This window comes from Hydra viridissima, unplaced genomic scaffold (assembly GCF_058129835.1).
Source record: "Hydra viridissima isolate aposymbiotic clone 2 unplaced genomic scaffold, HvirCarnegie_v1 scaffold_12, whole genome shotgun sequence".
NCBI lineage: Eukaryota > Metazoa > Cnidaria > Hydrozoa > Anthoathecata > Hydridae > Hydra > Hydra viridissima.
This window is the reverse complement of record NW_028324311.1, coordinates 12106186-12124179: the sequence shown is the minus strand read 5'-3', so window position 1 is coordinate 12124179 and position 17994 is coordinate 12106186. Positions and strand designations below refer to the sequence as shown.

The 17994-nt window shown below is 26.8% G+C and overlaps 1 protein-coding gene across 1 annotated transcript in view; it reads left to right on the top strand.

The window, feature by feature from the left end:
- LOC145193868 (neurofibromin-like) overlaps window positions 1-17994 on the top strand; it is a 38617-nt gene that overhangs the window by 2639 nt on the left and 17984 nt on the right. The window contains exons 4-42 of the mRNA XM_090068139.1: window positions 281-349; window positions 820-941; window positions 1896-2002; window positions 2803-2870; window positions 3612-3687; window positions 3817-3920; window positions 4158-4217; window positions 4512-4673; window positions 5961-6158; window positions 6340-6411; window positions 6573-6638; window positions 6737-6865; window positions 6994-7107; window positions 7473-7552; window positions 7649-7832; window positions 7971-8148; window positions 8572-8645; window positions 8875-9042; window positions 9398-9465; window positions 9752-9814; window positions 9952-10123; window positions 10246-10385; window positions 10629-10701; window positions 11271-11410; window positions 11524-11637; window positions 11787-12033; window positions 12288-12425; window positions 12858-12941; window positions 13059-13234; window positions 13323-13415; window positions 13972-14014; window positions 14105-14186; window positions 14341-14417; window positions 15251-15348; window positions 15436-15588; window positions 16417-16509; window positions 16747-16920; window positions 17062-17185; window positions 17275-17412. Of these exons, the coding sequence (XP_089924265.1) occupies window positions 281-349; window positions 820-941; window positions 1896-2002; window positions 2803-2870; window positions 3612-3687; window positions 3817-3920; window positions 4158-4217; window positions 4512-4673; window positions 5961-6158; window positions 6340-6411; window positions 6573-6638; window positions 6737-6865; window positions 6994-7107; window positions 7473-7552; window positions 7649-7832; window positions 7971-8148; window positions 8572-8645; window positions 8875-9042; window positions 9398-9465; window positions 9752-9814; window positions 9952-10123; window positions 10246-10385; window positions 10629-10701; window positions 11271-11410; window positions 11524-11637; window positions 11787-12033; window positions 12288-12425; window positions 12858-12941; window positions 13059-13234; window positions 13323-13415; window positions 13972-14014; window positions 14105-14186; window positions 14341-14417; window positions 15251-15348; window positions 15436-15588; window positions 16417-16509; window positions 16747-16920; window positions 17062-17185; window positions 17275-17412 (4521 nt within the window). The remainder of the gene's footprint in view (window positions 1-280; window positions 350-819; window positions 942-1895; window positions 2003-2802; window positions 2871-3611; window positions 3688-3816; window positions 3921-4157; window positions 4218-4511; window positions 4674-5960; window positions 6159-6339; window positions 6412-6572; window positions 6639-6736; window positions 6866-6993; window positions 7108-7472; window positions 7553-7648; window positions 7833-7970; window positions 8149-8571; window positions 8646-8874; window positions 9043-9397; window positions 9466-9751; window positions 9815-9951; window positions 10124-10245; window positions 10386-10628; window positions 10702-11270; window positions 11411-11523; window positions 11638-11786; window positions 12034-12287; window positions 12426-12857; window positions 12942-13058; window positions 13235-13322; window positions 13416-13971; window positions 14015-14104; window positions 14187-14340; window positions 14418-15250; window positions 15349-15435; window positions 15589-16416; window positions 16510-16746; window positions 16921-17061; window positions 17186-17274; window positions 17413-17994) is intronic.

Sequence of the window (17994 nt, the reverse complement as noted above, 5' to 3'; positions counted from 1 at the left end):
TTTCAGTATTGTTAATGTCTAATTTATATATCTCTACCAGTGGTAGCTTTTCAGTTGTGCTTTTCAGTTGTAATTTCTATTATATTTTTCAAAAGACATGTGGAAAAGACTTTAAAATTAAGTATCATGATATAAGTTACTGATTTAATGAATTACAATGTATTTTAAGAAACCTTCTTTCAGGAAAAGGTTTTTTTTTAATTATGCTTATTGTAACATTATTTTGTATAATGAATAAATAATAATGATGATAATATTATGTTCTTTTCTTTGTATTTAGAATTCTGAAGAAAGTTCTCTTCTACCTGATGATATAGTGAAGAAACATCTTCTTTCAATTTTCTGTCCTGTAAATCTTTATAAAAATTTTTATAAGCTTTTGTGAAAATGTTCTTTTTAAATCATTCGCTATTAATTACAGATTGATTACAACTTCTCCCCACTCACACAGTACCACCTTTCACTTTGAATCTATTTTATTCCCTGCACACTGCATCATCTTTAACTTTGACAATTTTACAAAAAGATTTTTTGTTTTGAAATAAAAAAAATCAAGTTAGATTCAAAATGGAAAACTTGATGGTTACTTATTTTTGAAGTCTCAGCTAAAATCATAAAAATTTAAATGCTAAAAAATGAAACTTAGCAAATCTTTTATAAATGAAGCCCTCAACAAAAAATCAAATTAAAGACATTGAATTAATATTTTATAAAAGTTTCTAAAATTTAAACTTAATGCCTATATCATTTTTTTGAATATTTTCTGAAACTTCATTAAATTCATAAATTGTTTTAACAGTTTTGATTTGATTCCTTTAGTTGATAAATCAAGTTGGAACTGGTGCCTATTATTCAAAAGAAATGCAGTTTTTGGCAGGGAAAATTGTTTACTTAATTAGTAAATATCACTTCAGCTCTGTGTTCGAAAGAATTAGCAGAAGGTATCAGCATCATGGTTTTAGTTTTTTAAAAGATCTTTTCTTTATGAGACCTAACATTTCCTAACATTTATATGAATCTAAGATTCCTGGCAAAGTTGGTGTTAAAGTTGATATCACATCTTTGATTATGTACTGAATGTCATGTCTTTTGTTACTTGCTGAAAGTCACATCTTTGGTTTCTTGTTGTATCTCCATAAAGTTGACAGCTCAGAATGTTAATTGATTGTCAGAGTTTTGTCTGTATTTTAGACAAAGACTGAAATACTGATTTTAACAACAAAGCATAGCATCAGTAAATTAGAACAAATTTTTTAAATATAGAAAGGTCTGCAGAAGCACAACTGCTGGGCTTAAGGATGAGTTTATAAACATACATTTTGACATACCTTTTTCTGTTACACTATGATCACAGTTTTTTGAAGTCAGGCAACTTCTTGTCTCTCAAAGGCAGAAAAGGTTATCAAATTAAATTTCTCTAAACAAAACCAACTTCTCTTTTAAGTGCTACAAAAGCAACTGACATTGATACTGATAAAGAAGAATATAAAAACCACAGTAGTAATGAGCTGGAGGAAGGTACGAATGTTACATGATCTGCAGCCAAAAGAGAAAAAATTTACAATGTCTCCTGGAATTAATTTGCCTCTAAGAGACTAATGGAAGAAGTTAAAAAGACCAAACATCAAGTCATGGATTTTGCTGCAATCTGCAAAAAAAGTCTGCATTATTTTTGTACTGTCACTTCTGAGAAACTGTTCCAACTGCTTCAACTTCAGAAAATGCTGCCTACTGTTGATCATTCTCTTTTATTAATAGAGTTTAGTATTAAGGGATATTCAGTCCATTTAAAAGAAATTTGTTTAAACTTCTTTATATTTCTTCTAAAGTAAAAAAATAAAAATTTTGTGACTTTTTTTATTGCCCAGTTTTACTACTTCTTTTTCATCCTTTAGGATTGTGTTTTTAACAGATAACAATGAAGACAGTAATGGTGGAGATGATCTTGATCTCATACAATACTTACATGTCCCTGTTGAAGGATTAATAGTTCTCTTTAAAGGTTATCTTTATATAAAATCTTTATTTTATTTTTTCAATTTTTCAAATTAACAAATCTTAAATTGTTAAAAAAAAAGAAAAAAAAAAGAAACTTAACTTAAACTTAACTTAAAGGAAAAAATTAAGAAGAAAAAAATTTGTAATTAAAATTTTTAGGCTTATGAATCATAAGTTTAGTAAATCAAAGATGTGTACCCATGAGATTACACACCTCTTTTAATCTGCATTAGGATCAGTTCCTCTACACAGTCTATGATTATTGTTAAGACACCAGTTGTATTGTCTTTAAATTATCCTACTGATAGCAAAAAAATAACTTTGCCAGAAAAATCTTGTCAAACTAAATCTCTCAAAGATTATATTATTATTCATTATCATTATATTTATTATTCACTATCATGATATTTATTACTCAAGAGAAAATAAAAGTATATTTGAGTAGTAAAAAGCATGAGATAAATAAGGAGTATGAAAATATAAGTAGTGTTGATACTTTTGTTGATGGTCAAGTGAAATTGGCTTCTTTTATTTTAAGTATTGTGTAGAGAGTGCTAATTTTTACCTGCAATAAAAATATATTTATTGTAAAAATCTGCAACTATTAAAAAAACAGTGAAGACACAAATCTTTTTTTGTTAGTCTTTTCTTTCTCTATATTTTTTAATAAGGAGTGGAGCACTTTTAATGATACTGAATTAAATAGAAATAAGTGTGTTGTGTGTCTAAATTTTCTTTTAACGAGGAGACAGTTCCTTTTTATTTCAATAAAAATATGTAAAATTTTTTTCATAAATATTTTAGAGTGCTGCAGTGCATTTAAAAGTTTGAAGAAAAATTCTCAACAAAATATTCTTCGGGGCCTTCATCAGGTATGTAATATTTAAATGGTTTTTCTGTATTAAATAAAACTAATAGTTATAAACAAATATTTGTTTAGGTTTCTAAAAACTAAGAAAGTTTTAGAGGCATAGTATGTTCTCCTTAAGTTGTAGTTTAAATGCAAGTTGAATGAACTGTACAAAAGAAATTTTTATAAAATTCAGACAGAAGTAAAATTATTGGAAAAAATTCTTTAAACAACTGACTCTTTATGTAACAGAATGAAACTATAAAACCATGAAACCAAGAATGAAATCATGAAGTAGTGTGTCAAAAAAAACAAAACATTTTATTTATGCTGAGTTTTTTCAAAAAATATTTCCCAAATTCTATTTTCCCTTAAGTCCTTAAAGTTCAAGATCATCGTTGTTGTTACTTTGGATGTTAATCGTTTTATGGTGCTCCATATTGTATACAATCATTGTTAAATTTGTATATAATCATTTTATGGTGCTCCATATTCTGCATAAGTTATTTAAATGACATTATACTACAGACATCAGAGTGAATAGTTACAGGCAGTTTTTTTTAAAAATAATATCAATCTATTAATTTAATGGTTTTTAATAAGTTATATTCTGTATTTCTTTTTTGCCAAAATTAAAGGGGGAAAAAAAAAATTTTGTTTATAAGTTTTTTATACTTTTATTATTTATTTTCATTTTTATTTATAACTTTTTACATTTTTAGGTTATATTTTTTTTGTTACAGTTTCAGGCTGTATTTTTTAGGCTATATGGAATTGGATTGAAAATTATCCTGATCAATTTACTTTTCTGTACAAACAAATGAACATTCAACTTTCTGGTTTAATTTTTTCTTCTATTTTGAATTTGTTTTCTGGAATATTTTTGTGATATTATTGCGATATTTTTTAATGTTAGTATAAATTTAATTGAAATGGATTTTATAGGAATTTGTAATTATATTTTTTAGAACTAAGCGAAAAATTGTTCACATTAACTGGACAATATGTGGAAACTACAAAAAAGAAAATATTGGCTTGGCCATTGCAAGTGATGCTACTATTGCTTTCTCCTGTTAGTATATTAAAAAAAGGGCTTGAATTTTATCTAGAATTCAGTATGAAAGGCATTTTTATTGGAGTTATAATAAACTATGCTCTTTTGTTGTTATTACAAAAGTTTTTTTTTGCTATAAATTGAGTATAGTTCCTGTTGCTTTTATCTTTTTGTTCAATGCTTTTAATATTTTACTCAGACAAAATAGGAAGTAGTGAAGTGGCTTCCTAAAGCACATTTTCTAATTGTTTTTAGGAATCCATTCAAGATGCATCTGGCAGTGGTGATGTTTCAAAAGGCATAAATTTGTTAAAGGTTTTTAAATTTACTTTTTACTACTTCTACAAGGCTGCTGCAGCATACCATTTGTAGGAGCAATTTTATCATCCTAGTTACTTTTCATGTTTGAGATATATCTAATAACAAAAACTATAATACATGGGAAAAAATTAATCTCTAAGTTTAATAAACTAATTGCTTATAAATTAATTTAATAGATTAGTTGCTATGTTTAATAAACAAATATAAATTCTGTGTATTTTGTTTCACTATTTTTTGAAAAATAAGATGTTTTTAAAATGTTTTAAAATAGTAAATGTGCTTTTTAAGCGTCAATTTCTGGATAAATTAAAAAGATGTTTGTCATCAAACCATAAATCATCTGAGTATGCTGTTTTAACTTGCATACAAATGTGTAAAGCTGCAACGTATATCAATCGTCAAGACAACATAGCGTGTTTTTTAGTATCACAAGTAATGAATGAGCTAAAGGTAAGAAAAAAAATGAGGTATTTTTTATAATACTTTTTATTAAACAAATAATTTTGTGTTAAACAAATTTTTTTTTTTTAATTTTTCATCAAGAAGTAGTAATTGTTTTCCGGAAAGTTTAAATTTCTGCTGAAATAAATGTTCAGGTTCTTATTAAAAAATAACAAGAAATTATTTTTCAAAAAAGAATATTTCTCATTTTACAAAATACCAGTTCAAAGGTTTTTTTTTCTTTTTTGACATAAGTGATAAAAAGTTGGTTTTTAAGAATTTTAGAATTTTGAAAAGTTGCTGTATTTAGGTGCATGTGCTAAAAAGAGATTCAACAAAATTACTCTAAAAGGTTCTTAAGTTGCAGTAAGCTTTGAATAGTTAGAATATAACTTTAACACCATTTATTCAAGGTATACTTAAGAGTTGTTCAAACTATACTTCGGCCTCATAATCATGACTTTTGCTGTCACCAGGAGATATTTTTCCATATTTTCTTCTTCTTTCTTTATATTCTCTAGAAGTCTTTTCTCTAACAGTTCTCCTTTCTGCTTTTGTTTTAATTCTTTAAGAAAATTGTTTACTACTTGTTTGCTTATAATTAGAATTTCTCTCTTCTGCCTAAAAAGTGTTTCACAAATATTTCACAGATTGCACAATAGCCTTATCAATTATAACCAAATTTAGTATCATGGGACATGTAATTTGCTAATGCAACAATTAGTGTGACTATTTATTTACTTGAAAATGATAGGCCGTAAAGGATTATCTTTATAAGAAATCTTCCCATTTCGGAGGTTTATAGATAAAAAGAGATATTTACTGTAGAAACTTTTGTTCATGAAGCTGAAAATATGGTTTAACAATTGTCCTAAAAAACAAATTCATTTTTTAAATTGTAAAAGAGATGTTTTTTTTCTAAAGCTTTTTGTTAAGAAACCTCTTGCTGTGTTCACATTAGTTGTTTAACGTTGTCCATGTTATCTACATAATTATTTTTTAAAAAAATGATTATTATGAAGTCATTTTCCATTAAAGTTTTAGTTAAGTATAAAATAAACTGTTTATTAATAATTTCTTAATTACTAAATTTTTCTAAGAAAAGCACTTAAGTGCTTGCACAATGATAGGCTGAGTTTGATATGGAAGCTGGGGTGTTGATATCGAGGTGGGGTGTTGCTGGGAGGTGGGTAGTTGGTGTCAGGATTGGATTTTATTAAGGTAGCAAGACTTTGATCTTAACTTTCTAATTTAAAATCACATTAAAAGTTAAAAAAAGTTTTTCTAATTTTTTAGACAACGCTTTTTAATCCTGATAAATTATTTGTAAGTACAACCGGTTTGAACATATACCAGCTTATGGTAGATTTGTTTGTTGCAAGCTTTCGTATTAATCATCGCAATAATCAGCACTTTGAAATATGCTTCCAACCTGACTCTAATCCAATATTTCAGTTGGCTTTAGCTAAAGGAATTTATCAGATAGTTGAAGAGGTGTGTTTTTTTAAAAATGATTTTAGATGAAATTGTTTTAACATTTTTCATTTAACTGAATTTAAAGTTGTCATCAAAGTTATATTATATATGATAGTCATAACTAGCATAATTGATCATTTTAATAAATGTAATTGGTTGTTGCTAAGTTTTTGTATAATAATGTTAATTTAACTTCTAGACGCGCTTAACTTGGTGGCCCTCTGTAGAAGTGTTGTACAATCGGTCTGCTCAAATTAGAAATATGTTTGAAGTAAACTATTTTGTTTTCTAGTTTTTCAGTTTTTTTTTTAAAAAGTTATTTAATAGTCTTGTTTCTAGATAAGAGTTAAATTTTTTCATGTTAAAACTCAGTAAAAGCAATATCTGAGTTCCATTCTTTGCTTGTTTAAATATAAAACTTTCCATTGTTAGCAATGTGTACGGAGAATAACTTCATATGATGTGCATTTACCAAGATCAGGTTCAAATCGTAATACAGTAAGTTGTTTAAAAATTTTATGAAACCTGATTTTGCTCTATTTGTTTTTAGGGCATTTAATTTTTTTTTCTAAGTGTAATTTTTTGTTTATTTTAAGTTGAGCAAGGTAAGCAGCCTAAATGTGACAAAAAAAAAAGATGATTCAACTGCTCCATTTGAGAATGATACTGAGCTGCTGTTATGGCTGGTTAAGTTATTCCATATTGACCCGCAAATTGCTCTAAGTGTAAGTCTTCTGCTATTGCCAATTGGTTTAAGATTTTTAGTAAACTGTAGAAAAAGAATTTACTTGTATAAATAAAGAAACAACAAAAGTAAATTTTTAAGTATTTAAATTTTGTTTATTTTTTTTAGAACCCAGACAAATGTGCAGCTGAGATACAAGCTAGTTCAATGCAAATTATGAATGGTCTTGTTATAATGATGATGTTTGCAAGGACACCTAAATTGGCTTTACAAGTTTCTGAGGTAGTTAAAAGTTATGACTTATCAGAAGTTATTTTTTAAATTTAGTATCTGGCAAGTTTGTAACTTGAAAAGCAGATATCTGGTGCTTGTTAAACCAAATTAAAGTTAAGCCAAGTTAAACTAAAAAAAAAAATTTACAAAAGAATTATTATTTTTTTTTTTTTTTTTTTTTTTTTATCTTTGTATAGTTAATTTGCTTTTACTTGTATAAATTGAGAAACAACAAAAATAAATTTTTGAATGATAAATTCTTTGGATTTCTCTCAAATTATTAAAAAAGATTTAAAAAACTGCTTTTATTACACGATTTTATTCTATTTTTAAGTTTATAATTGGTTTTTTATTTTCATTTTTGTTCTCTTTAGACCCTACTTAGTTTACATTCTCCGGAAAACATTGAACTATGGAACCCAGAAGCTCCGATGGCAACTTTCTGGGAAATAAGGTAACTTTAAAGTTGTAGGTAATAACAATTGATAATTGCTTTTAATTTGATTAAAATTTAAAAAAAAAAAATTTTCATGCAATTTATGTTTTATAGTTCTCAGATTGTTTACAATGTAGCTGATCGCCTTTTAACAGAGAAAGTTCCTAACCAGTTGAGAGCAATGAGGTGGCTCCAAAAGATCCTTAAATGTAGAATTCAGTTCATAGATGCAAACAAAACAAACTCATTGGTGGGCTCTCACAATTCTATTTGCTCTGAAGCTCTTTCAAAGTTAGAGGTATTTTATTTTAAAATGACAATTACAAACTATTTTTTAGAGGTTTTAATATTTTATTATTATTTATGAAAACATGAAAGTATTTATAATTTATAAAGTGAAACACAATTCAAATCTATTTATTCACCTTTAAAATAGATGATGTTCTTAATGTGCCTTTGGAGTACCAACACTGAGAAGGTTTTGCTTGCTATGAAATGTTTTGGCTTGTTGTTTGAGGAAGCTATACTGTTATCATTAGATCGGCCTAGTCCTATACATCCGACGCCGTTAACTACTGTTTATTACAAGTTTAGCAACGAAGTCAGAGAGACAGGTTAGTCCTACACATCTGACACCATTCACTACTGTTAACTACAAGTTTAGTAATAAAGTCAGAGAGATAGTTTTTTCAAAATAAATTCAAGAATCATAACATGTTTTCTATAAAAATTTAATATCATGTTTTAGAAAATAACATTTTTTAAGATTCTTGAATTTTTACACTCTGTAAAGAACAGAGAATGGGCAAATCAATCTTATAGAGTAACTGCTTTTTAAATTAAACTCAGTTCAGAATTAATGGAAAAAGTTGTTTCTTGATTAGATTCTTTTTAGTTGATGGATAAAAATTAATTATTGCCAAATCATCAGAGTTAATATCAAAATTATATCCTTAGTGGATATATTTTGATACTTAAGGCAATTTTAAAAAATGCAGTTAAATTAATTTTTAACTGATTATCAAATTAATTTTTAGGTCGTACAGCTCTTCACAAAAGAATTCTATCAGTCCTACGTGATGTTAATGTTCAAACTGAAGGAAATTTAAAGGTCATAATTTTAATAAAGAATGAATTGTTTAAACTTTTAAAAATAAATAGTTTAAACTTTTAAAAATATTCAAAGTTTTGTTTTGGTCTTCCTAAACTATTAAAAAGATACTTTCAATAATTTATATATTTTCCATATTTTAATATTTATAGAAAATATATTTAATAGCAAATAAAAGTTGTGTTTTGTATTTTTTATTAAGTAGCTCCGTAAGTATTTTACATTATAGGCTTGGAAATTAACTCTTGCACGCTGGCAAAAATTGACAAACGCTTTGACCAACTACCCACGAGAAGAATTGACTGGTTTTAATGCAGGTGGAATGCCTCCAGAATCTCCAGTTAAACAGAAACCCTTACCTAGTATTATTACATCGACTCCAGATGAAGCTTTAGAGGTTTTGATAGTTTTATTGCCAGTCTAATACTTTTCCAGTCTAATATTTTATGACAAAACAAAGCAAACAAGCAAACAAACAAAAAAAAAAAAGAAAGAGAAATTGAACAAAAAAATTAGCTTTTCTAAGTTCATTAACAATTTATTTATTTTTAGCAATTTTTAGTATTATACCACATAAATTTATGTAACAATCATATTTTTAAAAAGGTTTAGTATTTTTGTGGAACTAAAGCAAAGCAGACACTTAATGCAACTTTTTACATCTACTACTGCCTTGGTGTTGCAATATTTTAGAAGGTACAATATGAAAAATATTCTTTCAATGGTCTGTGAACACTTTTAATTTATTTAAGGGTTGTCTCTCTGAATGGTGCAAGATGACCGGTTACTTGTGTTCATTTGGAGGAATTTGCGTATCAAAGTATATTTTCAATACTTTTTATTTAGATTTGTTTTTTAAGTTTTATATTCTTTTACATAAATTATCTTATAATTACTTTACATAAGTTATTTTACAATTTTTCACTATTAAAAATGCAGTAAGGAATTTCATGATTTTATTAACAAAATAAAACTCAGTAATAATGATGATATATCTTAATGCTTTACTACAAGCATAATTTAATTAGGTAAAATTTTAACAATCATTCTTAGTAACAGTGGGATGTTAAGTGTGCTTGTTAAGTGTTGAGTTTTTTTGTGTTTAGAGAAAAAGATCTTAACTTCTTTTCTCAGTCTTCAAAAGGTTTGGAAGATAATCAAATTAACAGGCAAGTGAACATTTCTCAGAAAGATGATAAAAAGTGTTTAGGGTTGATCAAATGAAATCTTAAATCTCAAGTAATCAGTCAATGCTTATACAAATTTAATAATTTCTTTTTTGATTTTTTTTTTTTTGAAACACTAGGTTTATTAGTGAAATGCTGACTTTGCTCGTCTGTGAAAATGAACACACTTCACTTCAAATTCGTAGTGCTGTGAGAGAAGCGCTGGGCTCAGATTTAAGTGTTTCTCTTTACCCCTCTTTTTTTTGTCTTTGTAAAGCTACAATGGCTTGTTTTTTTGATCCCAATGGACAGGTAAACTTTTTCCATATTTGAAAGCAAATTTAAGTATAGGAAATTTTAAGCCATCAAATTTAACTTTTTATTAAACATGAAAAAATCAATTTTAATGTTTTCTTTTACTTTTTTTGTTTTAGGTTAACATGAACCCATATAATAATATATATTCAGAAAACCTCATTTATATAATCCGCACCATCCTAGAAAATAAATCAGATAGTGTGGCTGGTGTGTTGCCAGCTCTACCTGTTGAAGAGATCATTAATGCATTATTGAAGTGAGTAAAAGCAAAATAAAATAAAAATAAAATTATTTTTTGTTAACTTAATAATTAGTATATTTAAAAAAATGCTTGATTATGTTTCAAAAGAAACCAATTCATTTTTGGAGTTAAGTTCAGACTCAACACTTAATTTATGAGATATTTATGATAATAAAATAATTAAATTATTAATGGTGATAAATTAGTTAATGAAAGTGTTGATTTTTTAACATTGTTATTACTTCTGTCCAATTTTAGGTATATTCGATCTTTAGTTATAAGCGTGCAATCGTTAGTCATTAAAACAAAAATGTGTCAACTTGTTGAAAATGTAAGTCTTTTTTATTTAAATGTTAGGTTTTAGGGCAGTATGTCAGATAAGAAATATATAATAAATTGTTATATTATGAAAGTTGTAAAAGGTTGTCGAATTCATACAAGTTTTTTTATGAAATAAGGAATTTTAACAAAACAAATTTCCTAAAAATAAAATAATTATCAGTTAAAGAAAGCACAATGTTTTAATCAGAAGTATTTTAGTACACATTCATGATCTTCTCATGCATTTTTTCATCAAGTTTCTCAGTTCCTATTATATCCTATTATTTTCCTATTAGTTCCTATATTATAGTATAATTTAAAAAAATAGTCTAATTGTAATAGATATATTTATTTAATAAATTCATAATCTTTATGGTTTTGGCCTTGAATAAGAAAAAGAATTTATAAATGAAGTTGTTCCTTTTGACTTGTAATCAAAATAGTTACTCCAACCAAGTTAGTTACAAAATAGTTATAAAAAAGACAATTTCTGGAAGTGCTAGTGTTGTTGTTGTTTCAATATATCTTTAAAGTTTAAAAATGGTTTTAAAGTTTTTTAAGTTACTTTCTTTTAAATAGATAATGCTTCGAAGGGGCGATTTGTCTTTTCACCAAGAAATGAAATTTAGAAATCGTTTAGTAGAAGACCTTACTAATTGGGTGCTTTATGCGTCTGATGAGTCACAGAAAATGTCACAAGAAATACATGCAATATCATGGTAAAAGGTTTAGATTTGGAGAAATAATAATTATCTATCTTTATATTCTGTTTCTGCATATGTATTAAAAGTTTATGACAGATCAATTTTGTTTTGCTTTTTTTTTTTTATAGTGGTCTTGATGAAGCAGCTATGAGAGCTGTAGCAGTGCTCTTAAAAGGGTTACCATTGCAACCTGAAAATATAGAAAATGACATCACAGAAGCTAAATCAAATCTTTTCCTGAAGCAAGCAATTAAGTTTTAATTTATATATATATATATATATATATATATATATATATATATATATATATATATATATATATATATATATATATATACATATACATATTTTAATAATTATTGTTTCTTTAATGTTTTTTATGGTTGTTTAGACACTTCACCTTGTTCATGAATATACTGAACAATTGTTATGATACACCTGAAAACTGCCAAGACAAGCGGAAAGGTATACTTGCCCCACATTTTGTTAATCTACGCACTAGCACAGTACAGGCCATGTCGAACATGCTGAGTGCAAATATTGATAGTGGTCTTATGCATGCTATAAGTCTTGGGTATCACGAGGATCCTCAAACGAGAGCTACATTTCTTGAAGTCTTAACAGATATTCTTAAGCAAGTATGTATTTTCTGATAATAACATAGTAGTTTTGAAGACTGACAGTCTGTATGAAATTTTTTGAAAAATAATGGTACAGTTAATGTGTGACAACCTCAGACAAAACAAAGTTAATAATGAAACTAACTTAATCATTTTTTAATTCATAGATGAATATTGATATGTTAAATTCTGTGTTACTTAATAATCTGATAAATGTAGCCCCATAGAAAGTTATGTGAATATGTTTCATAAAATTTGTGATATGTGTTTAGGGTACAGAGTTTGAAAATCTTGCTGAGACTGTTTTAGAAGACCGTTTTGAAAGGATTATTCAGTTGGTAACTAATAATGGAGACAATGATATTCCAATTGTTATGGCCCTTTGCAATTCTGTGACTATTGATGACATGGTTTGTATTTTTTTATTGTTAAAATAACTCTTAATATTTTCCTAGTTTTAAGATTTAAGCCAACCATTGCTTCTTTTTCTGTTGTGCATATCAGTATGTTAGATAACACTTTATATTCATAACTTTATTTTTTTCTTGGGCTTTCTACTCCCCATTTTAGGCTGAGGTTTTTTACCCCTAAAAAATAAGTCAAATAATTTAAATATATTAAGTATAAAGGTTTTGTTTTATCTTTAAAAAAAATTAATTATAAAGAAAGTTTTATAAATTTTTCCTAATTAAAGGAAATAGATTTTCACAGTATTGTAAAATAGAGTTACTTATACTTTCTTCCTTTAAAATAGGTTTTCAGCAAAAATAGTCTTGTGATGTTTTTACTTAAAACAAAAGTTTTAATCAAAAAGAAATAAAGTACTTTGGTGACTTTTTTAGGATGAAGTAGCAAGGGTGTTGGTTAATCTGTTTGATATGAAAGGTTTATTGGATGTACTCCTAATAAATCTATTCAAAGATGAGGTATTCATTTGTACTAAACTGGAGTAATTTGCATTTTAAAATCCTTCACTAAAACAAATCTCTTTTAATACAAAAGTTAGTTTGTTTGTTATCTTTAATAAATTTTTTTTTTCTGAGGTTGAAAAGACTGAAACTCAACAGACATTATTTCGAGGGAATACAATTGCTAGTAAAGTCATGTCATATTCTTTTAAAATTTATGGAAGTCATTTTCTTCAACTTTTATTGGGACCACTTGTAACAGAGATGGTTAAACATAATGATGGAAAATCGTACGAAGTAGACAGTGCAAGGTAAAGTATAAAGAATGGCTTAATGCAAGATTAGGCAGGTGCATTTGAACTATTTGAAATTGTTTTTTAAAAACATTTATATTTTTAGATTAGAAAATGGTGAAAATATTGGTGACAATACACAGAGTGTTATTGAGCTGGCAAACAGCTTTATGGATAAAGTTAGAGAGCTTAAGGATCAGTGAGTTATAGGAAATTTGGCTTTCAATTTGTTCGAGTTGACTGGATCTATCTCCATTTAGCATTGTTAAACATGTTAATATTATTTAAAGCTTTAGTTAAATAATGAATAATGATCCTGTTTTAATAAATACCTTAATAGTGTGCAACACATTCTTTAAATGAATCAAATTTGAAAACTAACAGAAATTAAATTTGTTTAATTTTTTTTTTCAAAACTTTTTGAAATTTTTAAAAGAAGCAGCAGTAAATGATACTTTTATTACTTATTACAGAAGTGCTATATAGAAGAAAAAAAGGCCGGGGGTGGGGGTTAACTCTAGATGTATGTTTGACCGCTGCAACAAGTTTTTTGCAAAACCATTTATAGCACCATTTATAACACCAAGCATAACATTTTGATAATTTTACAGTCATATAAAAGCTTAAAAATGTTTATAATTTTGCATGATTTGTTTTTGGTTTAACTTGTTTGGAAGCCTCATAAAAAGTAAATATTTAATACTGATATTTTGATATTGATACATTTATATATTTGAAATAATTAATGCTTTTAGGTTTCCAGTACAGTTGAGAAGTCTATGTTATTGCCTGAATAAGGTGACTTAATTATTTAGTTGAGAGCTAAGGTTTTAAGCTAAAAAACAAGTTGTTTTTTTTTCATTATGTAAATAGATTTCTTATACTTAGGCTGTTCAAACAAGATTTCCTTCATCTGCCTATGATGCAGTAGCTAGTGCTGTATTCCTTCGCTTTATCAACCCTGCTATTGGTTAGTGATTTGTATATTGCTGTTGGTTACAATTTTGATGAAAGACTTTTATTATGTGTTGTACTATCAAATAGAATAATATTATTTTAGAGTTTTCCTTTCTTTTTAAGACCAAAGTAAAACTTTTAAATTGATTAAAACTTCTTTGATGTAGTTTCTCCTGATACACATGGTATTATTAATGATGCTATACCTAGACCTGTCCGACGAGGATTGATGCTGTTATCAAAAGTACAATTAATTGTTTTTTTTAAGTTAATTTTTCTATTAACTTTTTTTTGTAGTTTATAGAATTATATTTTAATTACCTTCATTATGTTCCCTATCATTATCCTGCTCATGGCAATAAATCAGTGTCCTCTGTGTAAAATTAAAACCATTCAGATGTTAACCTTAATTTATTGAAAGATTATTTCCACATATTTTAAAACTTAGTAGTTTTCAATCAGAAAAAAACATTTTTCTTGCATTCTTTAATCTTTTCAAATTTTCTTTTAATTTGTTCTTTTTTATTTTTAAACTTTTTAAAAAGTGTAATCCTGAACAAGAGGCTCTTCAATGTCTGTTTTTCATTTCTTTTTTTTCTTGATGTCTGCTTTATTTATTTTTTTTTGCATGAATTTGATTGTCCGAATCTTCATTAAAAAAAGTTTTTATTTGCTTTAAAATCTTTTCTTCAACTTTTATAAAAAAATTTTCAACAGCATTTAGCAGTAATTTTTTTAAATTGTTAAATGCTTGTAATGATATCTGTGAAAACATTAAATTTGACAATTTTAAAAATCACTTTTTTATAATTTTGTTTGATATATAGAAGAATTGTTTTCATAACCAGCAAGTTGTATAATCTGTCTATTTTCCTAAAACTTTTATTAATGCTTTATTTTTTTTTTAATACTCATCATATGAAACCTTATGACATCTTATGACATGACAAGAGTTGTTGAATAAAACCTTAATGCTTATTTTATTTTATATTCTATAAAATTTCCCAGTTAACTTTTTGTTTTAGCTAAAAGCTTTAAAGGGTATGAAATCACAAGTCAGGCTTACCATTATTTTAGATCCTTCAAAATCTTGCAAATCATTTGTATTTTACTAAAGAAGCCCACATGGAAATCTTCAATGGGTTCTTAGAAAATAGTTTTTACAGACTGCACAGGTATGTTTGTTTGTTTTGTTTACTGCATTTATTTTTATGGTGAAATTTTGAAATCCAAAATAAGTATCTCCGTTTTTTTCCCTTTAGTTTTTTTAGAGAGATAGCTGTGAAACCAGAAACTGAAGAAAAGGGAGAAATGCGAGTAATTTTAACACTTGCTAGCGATAGCAATGTTTTAACTCTACATAAATTACTTTGGTTTGCCCAAGAGAAAATGGCCAGATATTTAGTTATGTTTAGGTGAGTTTTTTTTCTTCCTTTTTTGAATTATTTGATAAGAGCATTTATTTCAAGTATTCTTTATAAGATTAATTTGTTTTATAAAAACCAGAATAGTTCTAGGTATAAAAAGTAAACTACACAGTTTGAGAATCAAAAATATTTCAGTGAGTTATAAAACCTTTTCCTATCATCTTAAGGTGACCCAAAATCAGAGTGATTCAGCAATTTTATATTTCTATACTATTAATCAGTATGAGCTTACAAAATTACTAAATTGTTTAATAAAGCCATCTTTCAGAATAAGTTTTAACCTTTTTAGATCCACCCTCCTGAGTGTTACTCATCATACTTGCTTAGATCATCTTTCCTCTTAAGTCATCCATCCTTTGCAATGTGTTATAAAAGTTATAGTCAATTTTTATGCAACATCATGGTTTCATGATAAATTACATACATGTTTTAAGAACTTCTTTATGTTATCATTATACATGTTATCATTGTATAAATAGCTGAATTATATTTGTTCACCCAGCTTTAATAATTACCTATTAACAAAAAACTTTAAAAAGCTGCAAAGATGTTGTATATCATTTTCAAAAAGGTAGCTCAGTTATTTGTTACAAAGAACTAAAAGCATTTATGATTAAGCTTTTACTGTCTGGGTTTGCTAGGACCTTGGACTGTCTGTCCATTACAAAATCCATGGAAACATGATTAATTTTTGTTACTATAGGTTTTGTGTACATTTTAAATATATATATATAATATAAGTACTTAGAAAAGTATGAAAAATAAATTTTAAAAATCAATTTTGTTTTACTAAAAAATAGGAATTCTTTTTTAAAGGGGCGCTGCTTCTCGTGATCCTTATGAAAAGCTCATGACGTTGCTTGCTCATCTTGGTCCCCCAGAAAATCAACCTGTAAAACTTACTCAGCGGTAATTTTTCTATTTTAATTTTTTTTTTTAGATTTATGCATCTTATTTTCTCATATAAGGTTTCATCAATTCTATCAACTTTGTAAATGTATTGAAGGCTTATTAAATAATAAGTATTGTTAAAACTTATTAGAAGGTTGATTTAGCAAGTAAAATATGGAATGTAAAGAACATGCATAGGTCACTTTTGATTATTTGAGATATTCATAAATTTATATTTCTTTTACATGTTTATAGTATCATTCGAGACAGAAAAGAAAGTGTCGCTTGGTGTTTTGAAGATTTTATGGCGAGGCATGAAGGTCAAAATAAAGATGAGCTAGAGTACATTCAATCAAATCAACTTTTCTATGGTGACGGAAGGTCCAAAGCTGGTCGCCTTGTATTTTATTACATCGCTAGGAGATACATGTATGTTTTTAAATAAAAGATTTATTTTCTTTTTTACTTTACAAGTTTTAATGCTGGTTGCTTTTTTTTTACAGGATATATTTTTGGAATTAAAAAAAACTTATCTGCTGTATGCCTGATCTTTATTTTGCTCACTTTCAGGAATGATATGATAAGTGATGAGGTTTTTCTTTATCATATTTTATTGACATTGCAACCTATACATGGAGAAGGTTGGGAGCTGGTGGTTGACTTCTCTCATACTTCACCTGTCAACAGGTTTAAAGTAAGAAATACTTATGAAATTAGTGATTTCTCCTTCAAGATAAGATTGTTATACTTGTATTTGTTTTTTAAAATGTGATTAATATTTAGATTGATACATTGGCAAAAGCTTTCACCATTATTCCTGAAAATCAATTAACAAGTTTACAAGCTATTTATGTTTACAACATTAATCACTCTCTTAAGCAGTACATGGAGTTACACGAACGAATTATGAGGCCACTGAAGGTTGAATTAAAATTGTTTTATTTTTTGTTTTTTTTTGTTCTTATTTCTTTTTATGTTTTGGTTTTACAAAATTTTTAACGGTTTGTTTGTGTTTTGTTGTTTCTCATTTTGGCTGTTGTGTTTGGCTGTTAAATGATGCAAGCATGTACTTGTTCATTTGTCTACATTTTTTTACTAGCCCTTGTGTTTTTATTTTACGAATTTGTGTCCCTATTGGTGGCAATATCTGTTTTTTCATTTAAACATAAAGCGTATCTTCTTTTGGTTGGTTGGTAAAACCGACATAACTTGATGATGCTCCATTTAATGGATGGTTTTCTATTTTTTCTTCAATGCACCACACTGGAAATAACAAATAAAAATAGCTAATAAGCTATTGAGCACTCTTGAGTGAAGAAGTTTTTATAAATTAAAAGAGAAAGAATAAGAAAAAAATTAACAAAAATGGCTGGATGAGAAGTTCCTCTTTTTAAATACACTAAATTAAAATCTAATTAAATTTGAAATGATGATAATGTAATTAAAGCTGTAATATAATATAGTTGTAGTAATTAGTAAAATACAAAACTTTACATATTTTTT